The sequence below is a fragment of the Lissotriton vulgaris genome, chromosome 10 (assembly GCF_964263255.1).
Source record: "Lissotriton vulgaris chromosome 10, aLisVul1.2, whole genome shotgun sequence".
In the NCBI taxonomy this organism is placed as follows: domain Eukaryota; kingdom Metazoa; phylum Chordata; class Amphibia; order Caudata; family Salamandridae; genus Lissotriton; species Lissotriton vulgaris.
In genome coordinates, this window is record NC_141698.1 from 614,004,796 (window position 1) to 614,028,388 (window position 23,593).

Below are 23,593 nucleotides of genomic sequence, written 5' to 3' on the forward strand. Positions count from 1 at the left end.
ATCTTAGTCTGGAAAAACGTCGCAATATTGTTGCAGAGCTCCTGTGACGCCATCACCGGATCAGGAATCTGAAGGGTGGTAAGGGAATCTGCTATCCTAAAGAGCTCTTTAGGAGATGAAAGTGAGGAAGTTAGGGCAGTAAAGTATTCTTGTTTTGCCCTAATAACTTCCAGTTTATACTTTCTTATCAAGATCTTATGGATTTCCTTTTCCCTTAGATCCCAGCTGGTATGCCATAGACGCTCCTGTCTCCTGGCTTCCTGTCGGAGCAGTCTTAGATGCTCCGTGAACCATGGGGCTGAAGGTCTTTTCCTCGCTGAATAACATGGCTGTATAGGGGCCAGAGAGTCCAAAGCCTCTGTAATGATCTTATCATACTGTGAGACAGCCGACTGGACATTGTCCCCCAAGGAAGTAGACAAACTGGTGATCCAGGGTGTGAAGGAACCTTCTGTGATATTATTCAAATTCCTACGTAATTTCGTCTTGCTCGGAATATGTCGAAAACCATCCAAGATCAGACAGGACATAGTGAATGATACGGCCAAGTGATCTGACCATGACAGAAAAAAAGAATCTTTTACTGTCAACCTCCGAACGTTGGAAAAGATTATTATTATTATAAATTTTATAGAGCGCGTAGTCACCCGGAGGTATCCCAGCGCTAAAGATCCCTATCTCTTCAGGTCAGTGGGACAAGGGAGGAAGGGGGGAGGGGAGGGAGGGGAGGGGGGAGCAGAAGATCGGGGTTGAGGGCAAGCATGATTCCTTAGGGAAAAAGGTGGGTTTTGAGCCGCTTCCTGAAGCGAAGATAATGTGATTCGAGTCTCAGGTCGCGGGGGAGTGAGTTCCAGAGACATGCGGTGTGAACTGAGAAACGTCTTCCTCCTGAACGTGCTTTCTTAAATCTGGGGATGATGATGAAATTTTCCTTGTCCGAACGGAGGGATCTTGAGGATTTGTAGGGTTTGATGAGTTTCCTGAGAATAGGGGGGCCTTGATTTTGTAGCAGTTTGTGGGCTAGGCACAGGGCCTTGAATTTGACCCGCTCCCTTATAGGAAGCCAGTGGAGGAGTTTTAGTGCTGGTTTGGCCGAAGCCCTGGCATGGGTGTTGGTGAGAATCCGGGCCGCGATGTTCTGAATTCTCTGAAGCTTGTTCATCGTTGCTTCGGGGGCGCCCAGGTAGATCACATTGCTATAATCAAGCCTCGAGAGTATTAGGCCTTGAATTAGCAATTTTTGCGAGTTGGGAGGCAAGAGGGGCAGGATTTTCCTCAACGATTTCAAGAGCCCGAAGCAAGTCCCAGTTACTTTCTTTGCTTGCACGGTGAACGAAAGATCGGTATCGAGCCACACGCCCAGGCTTTTTACTTCTTCTTTTGGATCAGGGGGGGGACCCAGACAAGCTGGCCAGATGTTCGGGGAGAGTGTGAGTCCTTTCTGGCCGAGGAGCAGAACGTCAGTTTTCGCTCTGTTCAGTTTTAAGGCTGAACTGTTCATCCAGCTTTGGACCTGCGTGAGGCAGTTGAATAGATCTGCTGGTTGTTGGCTGGGGTGGGATAGTGATACAACTAGTTGTGTGTGGTCGGCGTAGCTGACGACGCTCACTCCGAACGGGGTGATGACCTCCTCCAATGGGGACATGTAGATATTAAATAATGTGGGGCTCAGGGAGGAGCCCTGAGGCACGCCACATTGGAGGGGAGTTTCGGAGGAGCAGGTGTTATTCTCCCAGATCTGATATGTCCGTTGGGCCAGAAAGTATGAGAGCCAGGATAGGGCGGAGCCTTCCACACCGACTCTCTTGAGCCTTTTGATGAGAAGTTGGTGGTTGACGGTATCGAAGGCCGCACTCAGGTCGAGGAGGATCACTGCCACTGATCCTCCTTCGTCTAAGAGTGCTCTGGCCTCCTCTACCGCTGCCAGGAGGGCGATGTCCGTGCCCTGCCCTGGACGGAAGCCTGTCTGTGAGCTTTTTAGCCTGTTGTTGTCCTCCAGGAACTGTGAGAGTTTCTTATTAACCAGTTTTTCAGCAATCTTGCTGATTCCTGGGAGTAGGGAAATAGGCCTAAAGTTGGCCAGGTTTTCAGGATCAAGAGAAGGTTTCTTCAGTAAAGCTTTAACAACTGCCGCCTTCCAGCTCGGGGGTACGGATCCCTGTTGGAATGAGGCGTTGATCAAGTGGGTAAGGGGGGGAACAATGATGGGTGCTACTTCTTTGAGGATCCGAAGCGGGGCAGAGTCCCTGGGAGATCCGCTTTTTATGGAATTTACCGTATTTCCCACTTCTTCGGTCGTTACTTGACCCCAAGAGGAGAGACAAATGGGTGTCAGGGTGAGCGGGGGGTCGTTTTCCTCGCACGGACTCGCAGGTGGGATTGAATCAAGGATTTTTTGAATTTTTTCATGAAAGAAATTAGCCAATAGCTGGCATTTTTCCTGATCAGCCTTGGGGTCTGGGGGGTGTCTCGGTTCAGGTTCTGGGGTCTTCAGAAGTTCTTTTAATATGACGAAGAATTCTTTACTGGAGCATACAGCTTTTTCTATTCTTTCCTGGAAGAAAGCCCTTTTAATTTTTCGAATCGTTGTTTTGTAAGTTGAGAGAGAGGTGGAGTAAGCGTCTTTATTTGCTTTCGACTTATCTTTCCTCCATGAGCGTTCCATTCTCTTGCAGTCTTGGCGCAGGGCTTTGAGCTTTGGGGTGTACCACAGGGCGGAAGATACTCTTTTGGGATGTTTAAAAATGGCAGTTTTAGGGAGGAGTTTATCTAGTGAAGACATAATCCACGCATTAAACTGCTTATCTGCTGTGGCGGGTTCGGTGGAGAGCTCAGGGATGGAGTTTGAGAGGGCAGTGGCCCATTCCCTGGGTGCAAGTTTGTGCCACCGTCTATCGGTGACCTGGATTTTAGTAGTTTGAGGGTTCATAGTGGGTACTTCCCAGGAGATAGGGACAAGAAAATGATCAGTCCATGGTAGGGACAGGGGTGGCCTGGTGGTGATGGTAACAACATTAGTGAGGATGGGATCTAGTAAGTGTCCCTTCTCATTGGTAGGCTCATTGTTGACCAGTCGGATATTAAGTGACGCCAGGTCCTGAAGAAGATCGGAAGCTATCCGGTCCATAGGGTCCATGAAGTGCAGATTCAGATCACCTAGGATAAGAAAGTTAGAGGCAGAAGAAGCTAATTGTGAAACCGATTCGGTAACGGCATTAAGGAATTTCCCAGGAGCACCTGGAGGGCGATAAATCAGTAGTCCTGAAAGGGAGTGGGCCGGGGAGGTTTGAATGGAAAATTGGCAACTTTCGCAGTCTTCGATGTGGGCGTTGGAGGTTCTGCACATAAGCTGTTCCCTGTAGATTATGGCTAACCCCCCTCCCCTCCCTTTAGGTCTATGTAGAGCTTGACAGAGATAGCCTGGGGGGAGGGCCATGACGATGTCCGAGTCAGAACTGTCCGATAGCCACGTTTCCGTGAGAAACAGCACATCGAAGTCATGATCTTGAATTAACAGGTTTGTTTCGAGCGCATGTTTAGGAAGGGAGCGGCAGTTAAGAAGACCTATCTTGAGTCCGGGTTTAGCTGGGTTCTGGGGGGTTGGATTACAGCGCATACAGTTAGAGAAGGGTTTACCTTCAGTGTGCGTGTGGTAATAGGCCAAAGTTTTTACCGGCTGGAACGCACGGAGCATGTCTCCTGAGTACACCAAGCGGTCAGGAGGAACATCCGACAGAGTCCCTGGGCCCGGGTCTGGTTGGGCCCGGACGGGCCCAGACGGGCTTGCCTTTGGCGCGCCTTCGGCGCGCTGACGGCGTGCCCGCTGCGCCCGTCCGCTGCGCGTACGTGGAAAACACATGTTAATGAAGGCGAAGGGGGCGTGGCCTCGAGCGCGTGGGCGTGGCCAAAGACCGGCTCACTGGCTGCTGGCGGTGATGAACAGGGCGTTCCCTCTGCAGCGATTAGCTCTGCTGCGTGGGGCAAAGGAGAATCGAGCGTGGTCTCCCTGAGGATCGATCAGGTGAGAGAAGGGTGATCGTGACACAAAGTAATACACAAGTTTTAAAATCACAAGTATACAAATTTTAAAAATATAGCGCTCCCGGCTGTGCCTCAGGAGTAGGGTCTGATGAGAGCTCAGAAGCTGCTCTGCTTATGAAGGCGAAGGGGGCGTGGCCTCGAGCGAGTGGGCGTGGCCAAAGACCGGCTCACTGGCTGCTGGCGGTGATGAACAGGGCGTTCCCTCTGCAGCGATTAGCTCTGCTGAGTGGGGCAAAGGAGAATCGAGCGTGGTCTCCCTGAGGATCGATCAGGTGAGAGAAGGGTGATCGTGACACAAAGTAATACACAAGTTTTAAAATCACAAGTATACAAATTTTAAAAATATAGCGCTCCCGGCTGTGCCTCAGGAGTAGTTTATGTCCTGCTCGGTGGGTGGCCAATTTCACCAACTGAAAGAGTCCACAAGCTAACATAGCATCCACCAGAGAGATGGTGCCATGGGCCTCTGACAGCTCAAGATGGAAATTAAAATCTCCCAGAACCGTCAAGTTTTCGCAGCCAAAATAAGGTTCAAGGATGTGAAGCAATTTTAATCCAAAATCGGCTCTAGGGCCTGGAGGACGATAGACCAGAAGTCCGTTAAATGTAAATTTATGGGGGCCTGTAAGAGAAAAATAGAGAGCCTCAAAGGCATCCATAGGAACCTTGATAGGTGTAATAAGGCATTGAAGGCATTCTTTATAAAGAATGGCTAACCCACCTCCCACACGGCCCACTCTATCATGTTGTACCAAGCAGTACCCCTGCGGGACTGCTACAACAAGGTCAGGACCAGAGGAGTCCTTTGCCCATGACTCCGTGACGAAAACCAACGAAGGCTTCCATGTATTCTTGCTGCTGCGCTTAGGTGGAGAACCCAGACTGCTAGCTCTTAAGATGTAGAGGTGTATACTTCATGGTCAGTAGGAAATGCTCAGTCAGGGTTGTGTGTCACCAAGGAAGGGTTACCTATTTTAAATGCTTGTTGGGATAATGGGGTGGGTCCCCACTGGGATGGTGCAAGTGCGCAGGGCCCTCACTACAGGCTATGTTCAACTAACTGCATTGGGGGCAAGAGGATGTGCATACATGGGAGTGGTGGAGATGTTATGCAATGTCACAAAGTAATTCCAACAGCTTATGTATATTTGTAAATTGGTGCATAGTATTGAGTAGTGTGTGTGTTTAATAAATGTACTCTTACTTTTATAAAGCGAAGTACAGACTGGAGAATCAATTATTGAGTGTTATTACTGCGCACCTGCAACTGTCGATTACTAGCCCACACCCCCTCCCTTGAGTAAGCCTCAGACTGCTCTGCAACGCTACTCTCTGAGAGTCAGGCGCTACAATGGTGTTTGGTTCCCAGTGAAGGACAAATGTAGTCATATTATTTGTGCAGGCCTCTAATATGGTGTCTCGTTTTCCAACATTAATTAATGTCCAAAACACACTATTCAAAATATAACCAGAAAAAAATTATAATAATCAGACTTAAAGCATACTGATCTAACAAGACTTTTCTTATTCAGTACTCACAATTTCTCTTAATCATACAAAAAAGAAATATAAACAATAGTCAGGATCAAACATACATTTTAGCTATATGAATGCAACAACACTGTCTTTCCCCACATGATCTAGCCACAAATTATACAGCAGTTCTCAAAAAGAGTTAATTGAGGAGCGATAAATCCTCCTAACTGCATAAATTCATAGATACATAGTCCAGCTAGAATACTTCTTTTTCCAATTTTCAAAAGGAATGATGAACACAATATCACTGTAAATGATGTTAGAGAGGAAGAACCATTCACGTTTCGGTCTCTTATGGCCAAACAATCCCGAGACCATCATCAGGAAACAGTATAGAGATGCTACAATTTGGACAAACGGCTGCATGACTTATCCACCATCAATCTGAAAAATATATCTGATCAACTTGTCTGACAATGTAGAGTAATTAACAACTTGCAAATGTCCATGTTAGTAACATCCTAATCACAACAAGAGTCATATTCTTGAGGGCATCAGGCAATAGGCCGAGGCCCACCTGCTGGTGACACCTCTGGAATTCAGCTGATCTATTAGGAGAATTACCTCCTATATAGTAAGCCTAAGGTTCCTGAGCCTGACGCAACCCATGAGTTCATAGCCCTCCAGTTCTACAGGAGCTTCATACTTCATACTGGATGTAGCTCATGATGTACCCCTGGCAGGATATCTGGGGCAATACAAGTCCTTTGCCAGACTGGCCCAAGATGAGAGTGGCCGCAGATGCATTCTGCAGGTCCTATCTTACCTGCCAGGTCAATGGGAATTCACGGGGAAAGTAAAAGGCTCCCTTGGCTCTCCTACAGGCCATTGATACCCCCATTGAAAGGGTGGACATTGATATTGTTGTACCCCTGAATATTGTCTTGGTAGACCATGCCACTAGGTAGAGAGTTACCCATAGGCCGTACCTCTGAGGACTGTGACTGCGAGTGATGAGGATATTTATTGGGTTCCACAAAGAAGTAGTGTTTGACAGGGGCGCGCATTTCATGTCAGTCTACATAAAGTCTATATGAGATGAGTGTGGATTAACTTACAAGTTTTCCACACCCTATCGCCCCAGACCAATCACTTTCCTGAAAGCTTCAACAAGACATTGAAAGGCATGATTATGGGCCTATCAGAGCCCTTGAGGCGGAAGTGGAATATCCTCAGTCAGGCCTTCTTTTTGTCTACAAGGAGGTACCACAGAAAAGTGTGGGGTTCAGTCCCTTTGAACTCCTGTATGAACACCCTGTGAGAGGACCTCTCAGCCTGGTGAAGAAGGGATGGAAGAAAGTTCCTAGGAACCCCCCCCCCCCCCCCCCCCACCCCCATGATGTAGTCAGCCACAATGTAGTCAACAATATATTAGTTTGCAGTATTCAGATAAAGTGTTCCTGGAAGAAGGCTACTGAGAATTTGGAAGCCCGCCAGGTGGTAATGAGTATCTGGCATGACTACAAGCCACTCTGGTTGAATTTCAGCCAGGTAAAAATGTGTGGGTGATGGAGCCAGTGAAGCCCAGGGCTCACCAAGACCAGTGGCCTGGGTCTTATGAGGTGAAGGAGAGAAAAGGGTTGGTCACTTACCAGGTGGACCTCAAGAGCTATAGAACCCCTTAAGGGTCCTGCCTGTCAATTGCCTCAAGCCCCATTTTGAGAGGGCCACCATTACCATGCTACTAGTTACAGATGATGGAGTGGAAGAGGGCCATTCTGCCTAGATGGTTGGGGTGGAGCTGTTCCCTAACCACTTACACTTCAAAGGGCAGCACACAGAAAATAACCTGACACCGGATTTTTGTCACCCAACTCTTCTTGGAGCCTTGGCACGGGAAGGGAAGAATTTTCCAGAACCAAATGTAGGGGTAGTCCAGGATGTACCCTCATGTCAAAGGCTGATAAGTATTGGACCCTACGAACACCTCTTCAGTGCATTTCTGGATCTGTGGAAGACTTCAGAAGGACTGACTGACACTGTTTTTGTTGCCCTGAAGACCTTGCAAACCTCAAACATTAGCGAAAACATACATTTTCCTCACATTTCTCGGAGGCATAGTTCCAGAAGTTGCAGGGATCCCCAACATTGCTATCACCCAGCATTCCCACATGACTACCAATAAAAATGGCAGCCCACTTGTGTGGCTGGACCTAGCTCCTGTGACCCAAAATACACAAAAACAAGACTTTGAGATATCTCATTTCACCAATCGAAACTGCTCTTTTTTGCCATGTGGGTAGTTGTTGAATTTGAGCTCTGGCTTTTCACCCACCCAAGGAAACGTATCAAACCCAGACACTTTTGAAAATTAGACACCTCAGGGACATCCAGGGTGGTGTGAGTTGTGCATATCTTACTTTGTGTTTTACCCATAAGTAGTTGTAAACCTCAAACTATGGCTAAAACACACATTTTTCTTGCAATTCAGTGGGGGTGGTCCGGAAGCTGCAGGGAGGATCCACAAAATTACTACCACTAAGCATTTCCATATATATCTCAATTAAAACGTGACCCCACTTGTGTGTCTAAGTCTAGGTTTCTAAGGCCTTCTGGGTAAGAAAACGTCATGGGACCCTTGCAAGTCTCACCAACATGAACCCCACTAGGTGCCTAGTTCTCAGAAATGTCTGAGTTTGGTAGGTTTCTCTGGATGGTGGCCCAATCAAGATTGGGATTCCCTCATCCCTCTTTGCTCAAATGGAGAAACCCTGTTGTATAGTGGGCTTTCTACCACCCCTGGGGCAAAGATTGGTGGCAAACCTCATTATGCCTTCTGGGAGGGCAGACAGACTATATTGACTCCCTTTAAGGTGGGGCATGACGTCTCCCCTTTCTTTACAAGAAAATAAAAATAAATTCCTGGTGTCCAGTGGGCTTTCTGCCCACCCCCAGGGACATATTGGGATCAAACCCCAAATCTGATGCCCACAAGGAGTAACGGGTGCAGGGAATACTGTATTCTCTCCTTTGGGTGGAGACATGACCCTATGTCAGCTGGACCAGCCCGCCCATTTTCAAAATAAATCCATGGTGTCCAATAAGCTCTATAACCATCATCTACTTCACCCCTACGGGGTGCTCATTGTGGGCCAACCTTACACTCTTTGTTCCAGAGTGGGGTAGAAAGACTGTATTTTCACCCTTTTGGGGTAGTGCATGGTCCTATTTCAGGGCCACCCGGCCTCCTTTTTTCTTAATATTTGATTCCCGGGTGCCTAGTGAGCTTTTTTTCCCCATGTGGCAGATTGGAGTAAGCACCCCCAATTAACCCCAGGGGGACAGAAAGACTCACTGTTCCCATGGGGATAAGTGCCCATGAACTGGACGGCCATTCCCCTTATTTAAACAATCCCCCGTGTCTAGCCCACCCTCATCCAGCATCACCCTCTGAGGACAATTCCAAAGCAGGGATCCACTGGAGGCTGAAATCTTTAGAAAGGGGAGATTATGCTCGTTCAACAATACCCCTCTAATCAAAAAATGGTGTTCATGGGGCTGCTGAGTGCCATAGCCAGTGAAAGTTAAATGAGCCTTCGCTTTTACAGTACTGACATCAGTTCACTACATACGCTGATCATCTTCATGTAAATAAACAGGCTCTGGCTGTTCGGTAGCTCTTCCCCAGCAGCACAACTTGAAAAATAAAAATGGAAATCTATATGGTACCACCACAAAAGGGAATCCTGTGTGCTTTTACATTGCTATCCCATCAACAGCAACTAGTTGTGAGACCTCCTGACGTGGAGTTCACGTCAATAGTGCCCAAGGGGTTAATAATGAGTCTGTTGGTTTTGTCCAGAATGGCAAGCCCAGGTCAATGGAACCATAAATTATGGCTCAAATTATAGGAAAAGGAGTATGTGTATCTTGTTTGCATTTGGATCAGCACCCTCTGCAGTGATCTTTATATGTGGTTGCCTAGTATCATCGTAATGTTGTGCAAGGGCTAGATTGAATATTGGGATGGATGCAATTTTGCATGTAAATGCCAGATGGATGATATATATTGTTTTTGTCTGTTGGAATAAATATTGAGGTATTGAATTCAGTAGCAACAGTCTAGCTAACAGGATACATTTCATTGGTTTGGCCAAGCCAAATATATGAGTGGATATGTTTGCTCACTGGGTTAAAGCTTCTTCTGCTGGAATCTGCATGCAAAGTGCACATTTGAAATTCAAATTCTTTCTCTTTCTGATGGTGGAAGAGTTGCCAACTTGACTTTGGCACACATAGCACCTTTATTCTTGACTTTCTAACCAATGGCACATTGTGTTGTGGGACTTTTGACATTTCCAGTTTAAGTATGGGTCTATATTCTCCACCTTGAAAATTGATGTGGACCAAATGCCCAAAAATTGATTAATAAGCCTATTATGCCATGGAACTCGGTGTTAGTAGTGATAGTAATTTTGATGTTTTTTTCCAATATGCATGCTGTTATTTTGTCTGTATTATTTCTAAATTCAGTAAAGCTCCATCATGTAACATTTCAACCACTTCATATTTCGTGGAGGCCATGGGGAAAGCGGCTTTGCATTGCGATAGGGCATGCCAAGACAGGGAAAGCAGAAGGAAGAAACTAAAGGAGAAGAGAGGAAAGAGGGACACTGAGAGATCAACACAGCCTTGTATTTACTGACAGCTGTGATAATATAAGTCCATATATATGCAATTTCCTCAACAAGACTGTATTTGTTTTGCAGGCAACTTTCAAAGGTTGGATGGACATAATGTATGCAGCAGTGGATTCTAGAGAAGTATGTAAACCAATTCATTCTTTCTGATTACAGTCTGATAGCTATGTTTTCAGTGCGTAAATGCTGACTTGACTTCAAAAGGAGCATGGCATCCCCTGAGATTTCTGAATGTATGACAAGCACCTGTCACTCAGTATTTTGTATAGGCAATAATCCTCAGACATTTTCGTCTAGCATATTTTAAGGATAGGCAACAATGACCTACAAGGAGGAATTAGGCAGTGATAGAAGGAAAAAAGGACAGGGTGTTATGCATTACCGTGAGAATGAATTAAGTAATTTGCCATTGCAGGAGATAAAATATTATGTTATGGTATTACTTTGATCGTCAATTCATAGGTAGATTGCCCAAATTAATTGTTTAATTACAATTGTTAAACAAGACCACAAATGCCCAAATTTACATCAAGAGCAATCAGAACTGTAGTGTTGTGTGATCATGTGCAGTAAGACTCACCTGGTCCTCTGCAGACTCCTTACAACATTATGTTATCATTTGCAGTGTATCTGGGTGTGTTCAATAAAGTTTATGACAATGTGTTCAGGGAACGGTTGCATGCTGAAGACTAAAGGCATGTGCTGAGCTCTGTGTGTGGCATAGGGATTTATGTGCTACAGAGTAGGGGTGGCTGCGACAACAGGCAACGAGAGTGGGATACGCACCCCAAAGAATTGTTTGTGTGCTTGAGTCCCTCCTGAGGCGGAAGCCGGGAGGTTGTGTTGCCTTGCTCTTAACCTGTTTAAAATCGTAATTGCTGCTAAAATCGGCGTATTTTAATCTTGAACTGCAACATTGCCCAAACTGCTTGATTAATAAGCTTTTCATTGCTAACTCCTTCCCCCCTCCTCCCCGCACCCCTGGGCCACTCCCAGCCGAGTATCGACGCTGTGGAGTTGGTCCCGGCACAGAATTGCGGCGGCCATATTGGGTGTGGCTGGGACTCCTCGCGCTCTAGTTGCGCATAAATGGAGCTCCCTTCGACCTTGCGCCTGATTGTTTGTGTCCTTGAGTCCCTCCTGAGGCGGAAGCCGGGAGGTTGTGTTGCCTTGCTCTTAACCTGTTTAAAATCGTAATTACTGCTAAAATCGGCGTATTTTAATCTTGAACTGCAACATTCCCATACTGCTTGATTCATAAGCTTTTCATTGCTAACTCCTTCCACCCTCCTCCCCGCACCCCTGGGCCACTCCCAGCCGAGTATCAACGCTGTGGAGTTGGTCCCGGGCACAGAATTGCGGCGGCCATATTGGGTGTGGCTGGGACTCCTCGCGCTCTAGTTGCGCATAAAAGGGGACGTCCATGCCTCCGCGCAGCGGACGCGCTCAGCGGTCGCGCCGGATCTGTGCCGGAGTCGTGCCAGAGTCCTGCCCGCCTGTGCCCGTCCGCGGCCGGACGGGCCCAGGGGCCAGGGATGCTGTCACCACCCTTACCTATTCACCCACTGCCCTTAGGAAACTACAATCCGCACATTGCACTCTTTCTCAAGTGAGTCGAGATCGTGCCTCCTTATGTGGCATTGCGCACAATACTTCCCCCTCATGCCCTACCTGTAAACCCATAGCCTGCCCTAATACCACTGAGACACATATCCGTGTATTATATTTAAATACACTTTCTTTTGTGAAACACCAGGCCGACCTTTTTCTCCTCCTCAGTGATGAAAAACCTGACATTCTCCTACTCACTGAAACTTGGCTGACGATTCTCTCCCTGACATCTTGGCTGCTCTGCCCCGACTATTACATGCCTAATATGAATCGACCATCGAGTCGGGCTGGCGGAGGGGTGGCAGCTGCCATTCGAAAGGAGTTCAAATTTATCTCCACATCCTCCTTCACCCTCGCTGATGTGGACAATCTCATTATCAGCCTAGAAACTGGAGAGGGAGCTCTTACCCTTATCGTTCTCTATCGTCCCCCCATCCCATGCCTCTGTTCCCCGTCGCCTTTAGCAAACAGCTAGCTAACCTGATCACTTCCTCTGCTCGAGTCGCTGTTCTCGGCGATTTCAACTATTGGTACAACGACTGCGATGCTAGCCCCCATGCGGCCGAGCTGTTCGAAGTTCTCTCCAGCCTTAATTTGCCCCAACTCGTCACCTCCCCCACTCACATCAAGGGCCATATACTAGACCATATCTGGACCCACAACCTTACTTCCTCCTGTCCCGTGATCACGCCCTGTATCTGGTCTGATCATTATATGATCGACACCGTGATCACTGTCAGGGGCCGGGTAAAGTTCCCCCCACTCACACGTGGGTTACCCCGCAAATGGAGTGCACTTGACTCTCAAGGCTTCCTTTCATTCCTGGCTGATACTCGCCCCCAGCCGCACAAACGCATACTGGAGGAAGATTTCTCTGGTTGGATTACCAAGGCTAGCGACCAATTTGCCCCCCTCTCCAGATACCCTCGCTCCAGGCATAGCAAATCTTACAGGTGGTTCAACACCGCTCTGAAAACTCAGCAACTGGAATTACGCCAGATGGAACGTAGGTGGAGACGCAACTACTCGCCCACCGATAGAGAGTTATATGTCACTGCACGAAAAAAATACAAAAGTGCAATCCTGGCAGCTAAATCGCTACATATCTCTGAAAGGATTCTTACTGCCCCGAATAAGTCTAAGGAGATCTTCACAGTCATGAGCGAGCTCACGTCCGACGCTAGAACCCTCCCTTCTCAGACCCCCACCCAAGAGTCCTGTAATGCCCTAAACAGTTTCTTCATTGATAAGATCACCAAGATCAAGAATACTATCCCCCCTGTCCCCTCTGTTGCCATATCAGCCTCTACCCCTGGAAGCCCACTTTCATTTCTAAGTTTCCCCACCCTTGACTCCAACGCTCTAGCTAAACTCACCGCTCGAGTCAAATCGGGCTCGCCCAACGACTGTTGTCCCCCCTCTGTGTTCCACGACATCTGCCGGGCTCTGCCGGACTGTATCTTACCACTGTTAAATACCTCCCTTGAGACAGGCACGGTGCCCAACTCCTTCAAGGAGGCAGTTTTGGTGCCTTTGCTAAAAAAACCTGGTGCTGACCCAGAGGACCTTGCGAATTATCAGCCTATTTCCCTTCTGCCTTACCTATCAAAACTTCTGGAGGCACATGTCACCAGTTGCCTCTCTCAATTCATCGAGTGCTCCAACTACCTCGAACCCAACCAAGCCGGTTTCCGACCAGCCCACTCCACCGAGGCTGTGATCCTGGCAGTTATGGATTCCTTAAGGGACAATGCTGACAAAGGGATACCTCAAGCGCTCGTCCTATTAGATCCGTCAGCGGCGTTCGACACGGTGGACCATAACATCCTTCTCCACCGTGTCGAGCAGGCCGGCATCTGGGGTCTGGCCTCTGCATGGCTCAAATCCTTCTTGTCAGGCAGAACCCAAGCGGATCGCTTGGGCCCTTTTATGGCTGCCAAGGTGCCATAGACCTGCGGAGTGCCTCAGGGATCTTCCCTATCCCCTTTGCTTTTTAATCTTTATCTTCAACCACTCATTCACTCCCTGAAGAGGTGGGACATCACCGTCTTCAATTATGCAGACGATCTGCAAATCACTTTCCCTCTTAACACCCCAAATGCAGCCACTCACTGTCAAGCGGTGATGCTACACATCCAACAATGGATGAATTTGAACAAGCTTAAGCTAAACCCGGGGAAAACAGAGCTAATTCTCCCAAGTAACAGCCCCACGTACTGGGGTCCACAGTTCTGGCCGGTGGAGCTTGGTCCCCCACCTGTTCCAGCCAAATCAGCAAAAAGTCTCTGGGTCATTATCGACACGGAGCTTTCCCTGAAGCCCCAGGTGGGTGCTGTTGTGTCCTCATGCATGTTCCAGCTTATGAAAATCAGGAAAGTCTCCCATCTCCTTACACCCGAGGCTCTGATACAAGTACTGATCGCCCTGGTACTGTCCCGTCTGGACTTCTCAAATTCTCTGTACCATGGCCTACCCAAATCCCTTCTTCACAGGCTTCAATTAGTACAGAACCAGGCGGCCAGACTGGCCTACAAGACCCCGAAGTGGCAGTCCGCGAAGCCATTACTCCGCAAACTTCATTGGCTGCCGGTTAAACGGAGGGCCGCATTCAAGATCGGCTGTCTAGCATTTAAAGCTGTCTCTGGAACCTCTCCCGCCTTTCTTAAATCCCTGGTCACCCTCTACCGCCCGGCACGCAATCTACGGTCCTCTCATCACCTGCTCCTAGCTACTCCCTTAATTAAGCTTAAAAAATTTGGTGGCCGCAGATTCGCTCACTTAGCCCCCAACCTTTGGAACCCGCTGCCTCTTCCGTTCAAATCTTCTAATTCTCTTCTGGAATTCAGAAAATTTCTGAAAACTTTTCTTTTCGCACAGTCTGGCTAGACCCCCGTGCTTACACCTCTCAGCACTCAATCAGCGCCAGGAAACTTATGGTGACAGAGCGCTATACAAAACCCCCTTAAGATAATAAATAAAAATAGCTCTCCCTGGGGGTTTGCCGTGGTCCAGCAAACTGCTCATGCATGCCACGTGTGCCCCAGGAGGCAATCCACATTGGCATATGCAGAGTCAATGCTCTGCTCCAGCTCTTATGAGGCCCTCAAAGCCGGTGAAGCCCTATAGAGTAGCACAGTCAGAAAGCCCCTTCCAGAAACCTATTGGTAAGGCTAGAAGAAGAGATACTGCGCTACAGCATAACACAGAGCCATCATCCACACAAAGCAGAAATGCTGAAGGTGCAAAAAAGTGCATAAGGCTGATATGCCCAGGGGTGAAGAGACACTAAAGGCAGCAACATCCAGGTACAAAGCACAAAGTTGTTAGCAGTGATGAACATGTGCGAAAGACCAAACTGTTACTCATTGTTGAGAAAGAAGATGACACCAGACAACACCAGCCTGGGTGCAATGACCTAGACGTAAGCATGTGGAGGATGCTTGCAGAAGGTGCAGGTCTAAGTGAACAGCGACTGTTGTCGGGACAGCAAACTCTCACCGTCTGTAAGTCCCAACACAATTTACGATGCCGCTGTGTTTCTGTAACCTCCACCATCATTCAACACCGCCAAAAAGCAGAATATTGCCACCAGGTGGACTGCATTGATCGAAACATTCAATGACTTTATAGATGACAAAAAGATCATCAAATACTTAAAGTACCTGGCAGGTGACAGAGTGACGAAGTGCAGAAGGAAATATCACAAGCTACTGAGGTATCATACCGTCAAATAAAAGAAACGTTGAAAGCCATGTTCAATCCAATGCCCAAAGGGGACTATGAAAGGCAAATTTCAAGCAGGAAAGACAGTAGGCTGGCAAAAAGATGGACAAATTTGTCGAAAGACTTGATGTAATGTAATGTAATATATTGTATGTGTCTTGTAAAGCGCACTGCTGCCCTGAGGCGTCGTGGTGCTGTAGACCGCTGGGGAACCCTTCCTGGTTTTCCCTGTGAGATGGTCCCTACTGGGTATCTCCAAGGTGAAACCAGGCATCCCCGGCGAATGTGGGGGGGCCTTTGTAGAGATGAGGCAAGCTAATGCCCAGAGTTGCCGAGTGTGATCCCTGGTTAGAGTAGGCACCGAGGCGAGAACTATCGAGTCCGCTGACCCTGGTCCACGACCCTGCCGCATCGGGAATCGAACCCTGGTCCCAGGCCGTTCTCTGCTTCCGGGTCTGCCGCCTCTAACCAGTGAGCCACACCACTCCACACTTGATGCCCTCGTCAAGCATTGCAAGTTCAGTGAATTTAACGACGAAGAAGCAATGCATCTCAGAGTCATTGATGTTTGCCTCTCTGATTTATTCAGACAACGCATGAAGCGAGAGACACTAAGGGCCAGATGTAGGAGCCCTAATACCGGTCGGTAACGGCCGAATTCCCCTCAGATGTAGGGGGCCTATATTTTACCGATTCTGTAAATTTACGAAATCGGTAAATTTACAGAATCGGTAAAATACCGAATCAGTATATTTACCGATTCGGAAAATCCAGATGTAGGTGGCACTCCTAAGAGTGCCACAGGCCCTTAAGAATCAGTATTTTACCACCCAATGCTATTGGGTGGTAAAATACCGAATTCAGGTGTGCATGCACATCTGTGCATGCACACCTGTGCAATGTGACACACAGACATGCCCTTAGGGTATGTCTGTGTGCCACATGGCACACAAGTCCGGAATTGGGGTGCTAGAGGGTGTCAAAGTGACACCCCCTGCACCCCTGCAGGATTCAGTATTTACCGATTCTGTAAATACCGAATCTGTATTTCCCATCGATCCCTTTGGGCTTCAAGGCCCATAGGAATCAATGGGAAATACAGATTCGGTATTTACAGAATCGGTAAATACCGACTCTTAGAGAATTGGTAATTTTTTACCTACATCTGCCTCCTTCCAATTTACAGACTCTTAAATACCGATTCGGTATGAGTCGGTATTTAAGAGTCGGTAAATCGCAATTACCTACATCTGGCCCTAAGTCTAGGGAAGTTACTCAAGGCTTTGAGAGCTGAGGAATGGGCAGACGACAGGCTGCAAATAGGGAATCTGGAACATCCCAGAATCCATTGATGTTGACTATGAAAAGTAAGCAGAAAATCAAGGTGCATGACCACATGATGATGTTCCTGAATAAGAAAGTGTGTTTCCGATGTGAATTCTCATTTCCACACAAGGATAAATGTCCCGCCATTGGACAGAAATGCAAGAGCTGGCCTAAAGACAACCATTCCATGACAGTCTGCAAAAAGAAAGAGAAAAGTAGGTGTGTCACAACAAGAAGAGAAAATGAGCAAGAGAAAGTTCTGGAAGCATTCTAGTCATGCCCACCAGGCCAAACTGCAACATCAATTGAGGCAAGTAGAGACTAAACGAAGTTGATCGTCATCAAATTAGTCTTCCAAAGGATTTTCAACATCATTGTCGAGCAACAGTGAAGATGGATGTGCAAAGGTGAAGTCAACTGCAGAACGACATGCACATGTAGGATTGGCTGCTTGCATAGAAGAACACAAGTTAAAGTGGGATTGCCACGTGAAGAGACCAAAGTCATTTGGACAGTGCCCTTAGATTGAACTAAAAGTGAATGGCTGCCCTCTAACTTTTATTATAGACAGTGGTGCATCACTCAATATCATGCCGGCAGAAAAATATAAGAAACTGTCACCAGTGCCACATCTTACACCATCGAAAACAAAGGTGTACAGCTAGCTACTTTTACCACATTGTAAAGTCTTTTCCAGGGAGAATGAAGCATAAGGAAATGACAGTACAAGCACCAATTCATTTCCACCCAGGTACTTCAGCGAGTGCATGTTTACTTAGTTTCAGCACTGCTGCTGACATGGGACTGACATCCATCAACTACAACCTTAATACACATTCTGTAATAGTGAGTCAATTCCTCTTGTCGTTTCACGGACTGGGAAAGCTCAAGACAATGAAGGTGCAACTTCACATTAATGAGGACACTTAGTCCTGTTGCTCAGCAACGCCGTCAAATTGCTTTTCATTTACAAGATGCAGTTGAGAAAGAACTATTACATTATTAAAGCATGACATCATCGAGCGAGCTACTGGTCCAACGCCATGGATTTCACCCACAGTGGTAGTGCAAAAAAAGGACAGTGGGGGTGTGGTGCACATTTGTGTTGATATGCGCCAGGCCAACAAAGCAATCAAGGGAGAAAGACATGCAGATCCACACATAGCGTACATGATTAACCAGCTTCATGGCGCCAAAGTCTTTTTTTTCCTTGTTGGTTTGAACAAAGGATACCATCAACTTGAGTGGGAGAGAACTGTATGTACATTACTGCTTTTTCAACTCAGGTTGGTTTGTTCGGATCAGCTGTAAAAATCTTTCAGGATGTCAATCTTCGAGTAGTTCAACCTATCACACATGCTTTTAACTACAGTGATGTATGTACTAGTGTTTGGGGCCACATGAAAGGAGCATTACAAAGCTCTTACACAAGAATGCCATAGGCTTGCTGATGCAGTTTCACTTTAAATGCCGAAAGTGTCATTCACAAATCCAAACTTAAGTTCTTTGGGCATATTTTCTCTGAAGGGGAAATGACTCCTAACCCTGAAAAAAGTACAAGCATTGTCACCCACTTGTCACCCACAGGATGTGACCAAGCTGTGATCCTCTTCATGCATGGCCAGCTATTGCTCCAGATACATTCACAACCTTGCCACAGTGAGTGCCCCATTAAGAGAGTTGACAAAGAAGAATGTTCCTTTCCAATGGTCCTCTGAATGTGCTCAAAAGATCAAGCAAATCAAACACCCATTGATAAAATGCAGCTGTAGCACACTGAGATCACAGTAGATGCAAGCCCGGTGGGGTTGAGCATGATTCTTGCTCAAAGCAATGGACATTCAAATGCTCAGAGGCATTTTTTGGCCTGTGCTAGCAGAAGTCTGTTTCAGACTGAATGTGCCTATTCACAGTACAAAGTCCAAACCGGCTGAAGAATACATCAATTTCATAGTAAAGTCTAGTATCCCTGCAGCTCTATTCATTGAGCAAATCCCTGCTGATACCAACACAGACAGAGACATGCTCACACTCAAGGATATAGTTACAATGCAATCCTTGAGAAGGCATGCATGACCTCTCACAGATTATGTTGAAGATCAAAAATTCAAAAATGTGCAGGATGAACTTTCTGTCACTCAAGAAGGTATTGTACTAAGAGGTTTGAGAGTTGTAAAACCTGAGAGCTTGAGGCAACACATCATTGAACTGGCGCACAGAGGACATTGTAGCATTGTCGTCACCAAGAGAGCACTCAGAGACCAAATGTGGTTTCCTCGCCTTGATGAAAGAGTTAAGAAGGAACTGAAAGCATGTCACATGTCTATCCACTTATCTCCCAAGACAACACAGCATCCTCTAAACATGTCTGACCATCTAAACAAGTGTGGGAGAAAATTGCAGTTGATTCTTTGGACCTTCAAACAATAGCTATCATATCATTGGAAGTTATTGATGAGTATTTACGGTTTCCCTTAGTGGAAGATTTGTCATGGACCACTCATGACAGAGTCATTGAGAGGCTGGATGACATTTTCGCAACGTGGGGTGTTCCCTCCATTCTCAAGTCTGATAACAGTCCACGCTTCAAAAGCACAAAGTTTAAGGACTTTCCTAATTGCTTGAATGTCAAACAACAGAAAAGCACAACTCTGGCCACAGATGAGAGACTCGTCACATTTCAAGCATCTGCCTCGATGTTTGTCGGCTCCAGACCTTATTAGTGAGACATAGCCACCTGAATGCGAGAGTCTACATCTATGATGCCAGATGCCAGTGCAAATTCTTCAACTCGCACAACTCGATCTGGAAGACTGGTGCGAGCACCTCTATGACTCATTGAGGAACTCTAATGTGTGTATGTTGTCCATACCTTTTATCCAACAGTAGGGGAGATGTAGTGCTACGGAGCTCTGTGTTGCGTATTCATTTATGTGCTCCAGAGCTCTGGTGGATGTGACAAGAACCACTGCGAAAATGCCTACCTTATTTTGTTACGTGATATTGGTCAGTGAACTAATACATTTTGGTGAACACATAGAAAACCCTCCACCCACGGCCACATAGTAAAAAGTATTTTCTGGTTTATCTGAGTGGTGTATATTACTTATGGACGTTAATTGCCAAGCCATGGGACCGAATGAGTGTCCAGGACATGTAATAATTGAGTAAAGCAAACAACTGCATAATTTAAGTTTTTTTGATAGACAAGGCAGAGTAGAGTAGTCGTTGCTTTTCAGGTTCAGTCTACCATTTTTTACTTGCAACGTTTCGTTATATAGAGCACAGGCTTTTCCAACCAAAACTTAAAAGAAAAAAGATAAGCAAAGCACCCAAATATACTTAAAAAATATGGTTTACTATTTAATACTTTAAATATGGGGTGAATAAATTGGCTCACAACCAGCAAGTGTGTAAAGTGTGTTATAGAGCTAAAATAATCAATGTGAGAACAGGAAGGTCATGAAGGAACACTGAATCGCAAACTTTCGGGGAACTGATCCAGTTTAAGGGAGGATGGAAGTTGAAATGTGTTTTTTCTTTTGATGTGTTTTAAAATATACAGAGGCCTGGCATGGTTTTAAACATCCCTTGGAAGTATTACCATGACAGTGCTTCCTGCGTGATGCTTTGTGTCTCTTGATCTCAGGATTCACCCTTCCTGTCCTGTCCCTGATGCTAAAACAGATGAAACAATCCCAGGGTCAAAAATCCAGGAAGTGGATTTCAGTAAATAGTCCTTGCACCTATTTTTTTCGAAAGTATGTTTAACCTCATAGAGTCAAACACATTTATTGTTCACATACATTCACTAACCTGGTGGAAAAACTGTATGTACCAAACTGAAAACAATATCTGACAGGGTGCTCACTGACAGGCAGTTGAAGCTACCAGCCACCATTAGGCTCGTGGTGGGTAAAATAGTCCCAAGCAAAATCAACCAAGACTTTGTTGAACAATAAATATTAAAAGCCTTGCAATATTCCAAACATTCATACCTGTTATGTATATTAAAACAGTAAATGGTCACATACGGTAAATATGAAAAAATATTGAATGTGATATTGTGGAATATTTCATTTAAAAATATGGAAGGTGTTTAAAAAGTCTAAAGTACCAGCTGGGCTTTGTTGTGCTCTTTAGAAATGTAATGGATTGTTTATCAAGTACTTTGAGTAGAGCAGTCAGGGTCATTCAGGAAAATTGTTATTTTCCATTAAGAAACTATGAATCATTGATCACATGAATAAATAACAAGAATAAAGCTTTATAAGAACCTCTGAAAGCCTCAAAGTGTCCTAGGTTATGATTATGAGACTTTTTTCAATAGTTTGGAAGCCTGAGAATTTGTTGTTCTTCCAGAAATCACTCAGAAAGATGGAACTTGTTATCTAAAAGTATGGATGTTTAAGGGAACTCGTGATTTATAACACTTAGATCACTCTACTGACCTTGAAGTCTCAAAACGGTCTTCTAGTACATGAGGGCTGGGCACAGATGGTAGCATTGCAGTGGTGAATGCTGTGGGTCTCTGTTACAACAGAAGAGAAGCACTGAGTATTTCAAATCCATTTAAATGCATTAAGTTGTGTGCCGTCTGTAGGCTGTTTAAGAAAATTGTGCATGCATTTTAGACATTGGAATTTTATTGTCCTCTAGATAGGGAGTGCGTTACTAAATTGCATATTTATAGTTGTGCTAATGAACTAACAATAGCCTCTTTTAAAGAGAAGTGGCAATGGTGCCCACATTCTTGATTTTTGTGCTTTAGGTTTTTAATTTTTCATGTTGTTTTTTTAACAAAACGGGTGCCCTTTGTGACTATCTCAGAGTGTGTTTCAAAGGGGCAATAAGTGAGTTCATAGAGGAGCAGCAGAGTAAAATTGATATAGACTAGGCATTCCCAGCATAGTTTCTTGAGAGACAGATCCGCACCAGATTTTCAGGATATACATAAAGAAATGCATGCAGTGGAACTCATTTATATAGTCAGCACACCAAAATATTGAAGGCCCTCAAATATTTTTTCAGTGTTCTTTTTTAGTTTTTAGCAGATTTTTCAAAAACCCTGCCTAAGCAAGCACAACAATGGCAACAATGGCATCCACCAACCCCTCATGGGGTTTTATAGCAAAATATCGGACCCAGTAATAAACTGCACACATATTGACTGCAGAATACAACCTACTAACATATCAGCAAAGAAAGCATGCCTAGGGAAGTATAGATTTACTATTCTTAACTCTACATGCATTTTCTTGACAGTATGTCGTTGAGATATACGTGCATTTTGATCTTAAAACAGCTTAAAATGTTAGTCAAACTACATAATCATAGAAAATACAAGAAAACGTATACTTACATTTATTGGATACTATCAATATTGGATTGTTTTGGTTCAGGCACAGTATTAATAAGCTATAACCTGACAATGACTTTGCACTGAACAAGAGCATGTATTTGGAAAACTCTTGAACAAACAACACATTTATTCATTTGAGTGAATCAGATGGTTTTGCTAGGATTTTTTTCATTTTCAATGCTCTTTAATGAGGGCACTTCTGTGATGGGGAATGCCAGTGGTCGACATCAGTGTTACAAATGATTAGACATTCTGGGGGAAATTCTCAAGAAATGGCTAAAATATTCTCTAACCCCGGTTAGCGATAATTTGTTTAATGCCATGCACCACGGGATACTATTGCCGTGTTAGCGGCGTATTCTCAACACGCCGCTAACAGGCAATAGTATCATGGAACGGCGGCAAAAACGCTAGCATCAGCGAGATGGGGCCCATTAGCAGCAAAAAAACGTTAGTCAGCCCAACGTGAATTTTTTTGTCTCTAATGCAAAACATAGCCTATCAGTCAACCCCCAATAGAAAATAGGCATGAAAACCAACAAACTGCAGAATCTCCAACCAACCGACATTCGGCAACCCCCGCGTGAACGGTACTGCGTTAGTACCTTCTGCCTGCCTGATGGCAGGTGTGAGGGTAACACAGTGCCACAGGGATAGGCTGGCCCTATGCATTGATGGAGTTACCTCATGGTTGTGACACAACTGCAGCAATGAATGTCTTTAGTGCAGACAAATACATCAGGATTCCTTACGTATCTGTCATTACTTGCTTCATGGAGCACTGTCCAGTGAATACAGCGCATCCATGCTGTCGCAAGAAGGGAGTTGTGAGAAGTGTTCCAATGCTGTCTTGTCGCAGCACTGCAACACTTTTCATGACTGGGGCCCAGGAATGCGCAATATCTTATTGATGGTGCATATTCCTGCGCTGTAGTTTTGTCGCAGGGCAGCACTGCTACATTGCTTACAGCGCTGTCCAGCACCAAAACCTGTTGAGATGTGGCCCCAAGTGTCATCACCATTTTTAAGACCAGCTATTTTCTGGTCTTAAGTTCCAGCAGCTAACGGGCCTTAGGGGCTGCTTTTTGATCACATCGCCGGTCCGGGCAATTGTTGAGAATATCACGAAGTAGGGTTAGCGTGCGTTTTAACACAGGAACGCCTACATTGCATATGATTAGCATTAGTTGTCACTAACATCGTTGGCGATGTTAATAGTGGCTGCTAAAGCCAGAAAGCTGTCGCTAATGACTGTTAGCGACAGCTTGAGAACAGGGCGATAAAAATATTGCTGCATTAGCGGCAGAAAAGTGCCGCTAGCTCAGCGATAACTGCTTGAGAATATGCCCTCTGT

General features: G+C 45.8%; 1 protein-coding gene across 2 annotated transcripts in view; it reads left to right on the forward strand.

Annotated features, from left to right (window-relative positions):
• Positions 1-23,593, forward strand: part of LOC147688594 (sodium channel protein type 5 subunit alpha-like) — a 1,046,042-nt gene that overhangs the window by 1,001,232 nt on the left and 21,217 nt on the right. For both annotated transcript variants that reach the window (XM_086941454.1, XM_086941453.1), the window contains exon 23: positions 10,287-10,340. In XM_086941454.1, coding sequence (XP_086797580.1) covers positions 10,287-10,340 — 54 coding nt within the window. The remainder of the gene's footprint in view (positions 1-10,286; positions 10,341-23,593) is intronic.